General features: G+C 32.1%; 1 protein-coding gene across 2 annotated transcripts in view; it reads right to left on the bottom strand.

Annotated features, from left to right (window-relative positions):
* Positions 1 to 603: 603 nt before the first annotated feature.
* Positions 604 to 6520, bottom strand: part of LOC106462146 (cell division cycle-associated protein 3-like) — a 23640-nt gene continuing 17723 nt past the window's right edge. For both annotated transcript variants that reach the window (XM_013922040.2, XM_022389314.1), the window contains exon 5: positions 604 to 1145. In XM_013922040.2, coding sequence (XP_013777494.1) covers positions 973 to 1145 — 173 coding nt within the window. In that variant the 3' untranslated portion in view covers positions 604 to 972. The remainder of the gene's footprint in view (positions 1146 to 6520) is intronic.

The raw sequence follows: 6520 nt of genomic DNA, 5'->3' as shown, positions 1-6520 counted from the left end.
TGCACAACTTTGCCATATGTTCCGGGGTTGACTTCGCATTTACTGAAAATGCTATGGACGTAATAAATGACGTATTTGTGAAACGTACAATTGTCTTGTTTTTCCTCAACTCTGTTATTATGAAGTTTCACCAAGTGCCGACAGTTTCTAGTATCGATTATATAAAACTAATGTAGGTTTCTTAATCTAGCGTATGGTGGCCTTATCAAATGCTTATTTTTAATGTACACATTAACTGGTTAGAGGTACTTGATGATGACTGATGATTTCATGTTAAAACAGACGCCAATTTTTAGGCCCAGTAGGTGCTGCTGCCTAACTAATAACATTATGACATCACTTTTCTAAAGTCACCTATTGCCTTTAAATGGTCTTAAATCAGTAGGTATATAGGTAAAAATTTAATCTTAATGTGCTATAAAAAATATATAATGAAAACCAGAACTTTGGTAAAGACAACACTTTTTCATATTAACAGTCACTTTTTGTTGAGGTACTGGCATATGGATAAATGATAGAAGTGTTTATTAAGTATTTCAAACATACCACTAAATAACTACAGTAAGAATGAACAAAGAGGCTAAAAGAAAATGACAAAATCAATTCAAATCATAGATAATTACAGTTACCTAAAATATTCATAATATAATTGTCTTATAACCACCACTACACAGATTTCTAAACATACATACATATATATTATACAAATGAAGATTCCTGAAGGATTGCTTTAGCATAAATATCAAAATGTGAGTAAAAGTTGCTTAAACATTATAATAAAAACAATGAGCACTGCTTAGTAGAGAACAGTAGGAATTAATATATTTAGGAATATGTAAAATCAAATACAGTTGTAAAGTGAAAAGTTAGTTACACATTCATTTCTTTAAGAATCTAATATGAATTTTAATTTTTTAAGTGAAATGCATATTTACTTTTAGCTTCGATTTTTTACAATTTTCATTTGGTTTGTCAGTTTTCTTTATCTTCCTGAATAAATCCGCGTGTTTTTGGTTTCTTCTTTTCTTCTAACTGTTGGTGGAGAAGCCTCACACACAGAGAATTAACATTAATTCTGCTGGCCAGTGGTGTCCTGTCAGTGGTTTTCAATAAAGGTTTAGGACAATCTTCTCTTAGTTTAGATTCTGAAAGTGTTATACAAATAAATAAATGCAATTTAAATACAGCATGAATGTGTACATTTTTTCAAAAGACAAAATTAATATCATTCATAATATTTATATATTTACTGATGTTTCAACATTTTTTATATATTTAGATGGGGAAAAAACGTAAAAAAATCTAGTGTTAATTACAAAAAAAACAAAGATAAGCGGATTTAATAAGATTGGTAAATAACAGAATTAGGATTAAAGTGTAATGCAACTTTGGCTACAAGTTACTTACTAGCAGTTAAAAAGCAGACTAAATATATTGTTACGACAGCGGAAGTCACGTGATGCTGCTGGCGCGTTTGGTGCTGGTAGCGTGCGTGAAATTTCTCGAATGATCGGGTGTATTCGAGACGCCTCCTTCTTTAGTATATAAGCTTGGCAGGGAAAGCCCGCAGAAGTGAATGAAGAGAGTTCCAGGTAATTTACGATTCTGATTCGAGCTAGTGTGTGTTTTGTTATCGAGATTGTGAATAGCTGTGATTTATAGCGTGTATTATAAAAGTAGTTAAGTTTTAAAGTGACGAGAAATGTACTGATTGTGAAATTACCTTGTGCTAAAAGTTTGTATCGAGAAAGAATAAACTGGTTTAACCAAGAAAGGACTTGTATCGCTGAAGTTTATTGGAAATAATTTCTACCGGAAATTAACAAACAAGTAGATACGCGATAATATTGTATTACTACAAAAATATCAAATATAGACTAGTTACTTACCACTTCATATTTTGAAGATAAATTTAATTAGTTTAGGGAGAAGATAAGGTTGTTATAAGGTAGTATAATATATCTAACTCTAATGCTAAACTTAATAGTGTTGTCAATAGGTGTTGATGATCACTTGTTCCCCAGTTACGAATAGTATAAATGTTAAGTGCTTACAGTTTATTAGGTGTGATAGGAGCAAGGAGTGGGTTTTATTTGGGAACTTGGAACTTATATGCACATTTAAGGAAGCTAGTAGTGAAAGTGTACAATTTTTATGTAGAGTTTGAAGGTTGGAGGAGAAATTTGAGATAAATTGGATAAAAAAAGAAGGGTAAATTGTAGGAACTGGCACCAGGATTTCAAGAGAAAATTAAGCTTTTGAATGCAAAGGATGGAGTAGCTAATAGTAACTAAAAGCATTATCAATTGTATCAATAAGGCTAAAAGTAGTGGATTTAATTGTAAGTTGCAGATTCTATTAAGTAACCGATTTCAACTTTTAACTGTTACAGATGAAACTAAGGAAGGGAATGAAATCAAAATGAACAAATTGGAATGAAAATGAAAAACAAACTGGCTATAGCTATAGATGATTCTTTGATAAAGCATGAGGATAGGATAGTCTGTGGGATAAATAGAGAGAAATAAATTGGATTATGCTATCCAGGAGCACTAGTGGAGGATAACCCCACTGACTAATCACTGAGCCACCAGAAGTGGAAGGGGGGCATATAATTGACAGAGTAAGTGATATAACAAAGAGTGCTTGCAGTGATGCAGTCTTTGTAGTGCACATAGGGGCTAGTGATTTAGGGAAGTGTAGGTCAATGGAGCAAACTGGTAAGCACAAGAGATTGATAAAGTAATTTAAAGAAAAGGGTCATAATAACTTAATTCTATCAGGGATATGGCTAAGACTTATCTTATAAATAGCTCAACTGGGACAGACTAAATACTAGGCTTAGGATAATAATGTAATATGGTTGGATATATAGGATCAGTTTAACGAGAAAAGGGAGCTTTTTGTAATGGATGATTTACACTTAAACACAGTAAGTGCTGGTGTATTTGCAAGAGCTATTAATTCAACTTTAAACTAGGATTAGACTATAGAGAGAGCCAGAATAATGAAACAAATAAGATGTAGATTGAGGTACGCAGTGTAAACTAGGTACAAAGGCAGTTTTAATAGTAAGTTAAACTGTTATTATTATAATGCTAGAAGTGTAAAAAATAAAATGAAGAGAGGATTTTTAAATAATGGGAATAACTGGCTAAATTTATGATGAAAAAATATCTTTGAAATACAAGAGTTATAGACTGATTAATAGGAATAGAGTACTATAAAGACGAGATGCTTTAAAGGTAAAGTGTGAGTTACTTCCTGTTCAAGTTGAGGATAAAGCTAATAGTAATGAGGTCGAATCTATTTGGATTTCTGTTTGTGGTAAAAAGGGGAAAAGGCTTTTAGTTGGAATTTGTTACATATTGCCATATGAAATTAGCAAAAATGAGAAATTCTGCAGAGAAATGAAGAATTCAACTGTTAATGAGGTCATAATCATGGAAAATAATAATATCAGGCATAGAGACTAGGAAATATTGGAGTCAAACAATGAGGGAAACAGATTTTTAAGAAACTGTTCAGGATGCATAGTTTTCTTCAACAATTGGTTAGGGAACCTACTAGCAACAATGCTATTTTAGATTTATTGTTAACTTCTGATAAAGAAATGGTTGATAGTGTAGAGTTCAGGGAACAACTGGGGAACAAGCAGTCATTGTTCAACTGGTCTGATATTTTGTTGCATATTTTGCAAATTTTGAAAATATGAGACAAGAATTATCTGTTGTGAATTGGATGACTGACTTAATCCTATGTCATGATTGAGGTCAAAGTGTGCATGCAACAATCTTTTACAGACTGCCATTCAACATAGCATTATATGCTTGATGTCAGAGTTAACAGCTATTCAGTTTCCCTATATAGCTTATAGTTCATGGTATAAGACAGAAAATACCCACAATGCAAATGCAGTATGAGCTTGTACAAAACTTGTATTTATATTTTTCACATGAACGTCACCTTGCACTCCAGCTTGTCAGTCTGAGTCTGACTTGTGTCATGATTTCAGACATTTTGAATACATATACTTTTGTAATATATCAGACTTTTTGTGCACAATGGAAGTGTACATTTTAATAAAAGTTGTCCATTAGCCTGACCCCATGCAAGTTCAGTTGACTGGAGATACTGATTAAATTGAAAAACTTAAGAAATACATTTTTAACTTTTCAAGATAGGCATTTTTCATATAAAATAGAAAGGGAGTCTGAAAATAAAAAAACAGATTGGCTCACAAAGTGTATATAAAAGATAAAAATAAAAGAGAAAGCATTTCAATTGAGTGCTATGATGGGAAATCTATAGAATTATAGAAAATGGGAAATTAAGATAGCAAAAACTATATGAGGAAAGGTTGACTGAAAATGTAAAATTAATAGTAAGAACTTCTTTAAATAAGTTAATCATAAGCAAAATGCTAGGATGAGAGAAAGACCTTTGAGAGACGATACAGGAAGACTCTGATTATCATGAGATGACTTGTTAATAAATTTTACTTTCTTTTTTAGTTTTTACTAATGAAGAACAATTGCTAGACAGAAACACAATGAAAAAAGATGATCACATGAATTCTGAGCTTATTAAGAAAATGTTTAAAGAAGAATAAATCTCCTGGGCCAGGTATTTCCCTAAGGGTTTTGAAAGAGGTTAATGATTGGATATATAAGCTACTCACTGTCATTGTTTCTTGTAAGCCCTTGAATAGAGGCCAGATGAATGGAAGTTGGTTAATGTTACTCCTCTTTTCAGGGGAGGTGATAAAAGCTGTCCCAGTAATCCTAGACCTATTAAGATGCTTTGCATAGTCATTTAAAAAAGTCTAACATTTTGTCGGATAATCAATATTGTTTCACTATCAGCAAATTTTGCCTTACTAATTGTTTAACATTCTTTGAAAAGGTTACAGTTTATGCTGATGATAGTGTGGATGTGTATTTGATAGGTGTGGGGGATAGGTTAGCTAATTGGATAGAAGAGTGGCTGGATGGACGAAGGTAGAGGGTTGTTATAAATGTAATTCAGATGAATTGGATTAATTTCACAAGTGGGGTAGCTCAGGGCTCAGTGTTAGGACATCTGCTGTTTTTGATCTACACCAATGACAGATGAAGAAATGGTCAATCAATTATTCACATTTTGAGAGTTGCTGCTGTTTCCAAAAGGATCTGAATTACTTGGCGAGTTTGGCAAATGGCTTTTTATTGTAATGAATGCAAGGTAATGCATATGTGATATCATGATTTGAATTATGAGTATAATTTTGATGGAAACAACTGTAACAGTGTTATGAAAGGAAAAGATTTTGGTGTTCTAGTTGATCAATCTCTTAAGCCATCCAAAAAATTTGCTGTTGCTAGAAGCGGGGCAAATGGGATTTTAGGTTGTATCTACAAAAATTGAATACAAGTCTAAAGAGGTTGTAATTTCATAGTATGGTCCTTAGTTAGGCCACATTAGAAGCATTGTGTTCAGCTGTAATTAACTTACCTTAAGGATTTTGAATTAATGGAAAGGGTTCAATGGAGAGCTATTAGGATGATACCTAGGATTAAAAGATTGTCATACAAGGATAGGTTAAGATTTCTGAAATAGTTTTCTTTTGACAGAAGAAATGTTAGAGGAGATCTGATTAAAGTTTTAATGAATGTTATGGGAATTGATAATGTTGTTGCATCATTTTTATACTTAATGGTGAAAATGGTAGGACTAGGGGACACAAATGTAAAATTTGGCATGGAAGTCATTTATTTTTCTAACAGGGTAATTGACCTTTGGAATAGGTTTCTTTCAGATGTAGTGGGTACAATTAATTTAGGTAGTTTCAGGGAAGATGTTGCAAATATTTGAGTGATAAGGGTTGGTTTAGTGTGTTTTATAGGCTGTTCTTCCTTCAAGATGACTTGTAAGTAAATACAAATTTTAATTTTGCATTAAGTCTTTTAATTTGTTTTCCTTCCTAACTTTTCTAGGGATTACCTTCATATTAACCTCACAATAATGAATGCTAGTTCAGTGTTTACAGATTAAAAGTCCTAAAAATAATAAAACAATATATTTTTTTTTAATTTGCACAAAGATACTCAAGGGCTATCTGCATTAGCAGTTTCTAATTTAAATGGACAGAGTGGAGGAAAGGCAGATAGTTAACAGAACCCACCTCCAACTCTTGGGCTATTTGTTTTTGACCAAATAGGGCAGAAAGAAATTTTTTTGGGGTGGTAATAGAACATAAGCAATGGACCAGCAGATCTATAACCTAGCACACTAACTAATTAGCAAAGTTTTGGTCCATAAAAAGAAAATAAACAAAAAAATAAATTTTAGTTAGTTCAATTCCTTTCTTCACCAAAATCTGCTTTTCAGTGAAGATGACACAGAGGTATAATTATTCTTTGATTTCAAAATCAACGATGAGGAACCCACTTTGAGACTAATAATGCTTGGAGATGGCTTGAATGGGTAATGAAAAAAAACTTTAATATAAGTTTAAAATAACAGCAAAAGATCAATGTTT

Source organism: Limulus polyphemus, unplaced genomic scaffold (assembly GCF_000517525.1).
Source record: "Limulus polyphemus unplaced genomic scaffold, Limulus_polyphemus-2.1.2 Scaffold1103, whole genome shotgun sequence".
NCBI lineage: Eukaryota > Metazoa > Arthropoda > Merostomata > Xiphosura > Limulidae > Limulus > Limulus polyphemus.
This window is presented reverse-complemented; position numbering and strand designations above follow the sequence as displayed.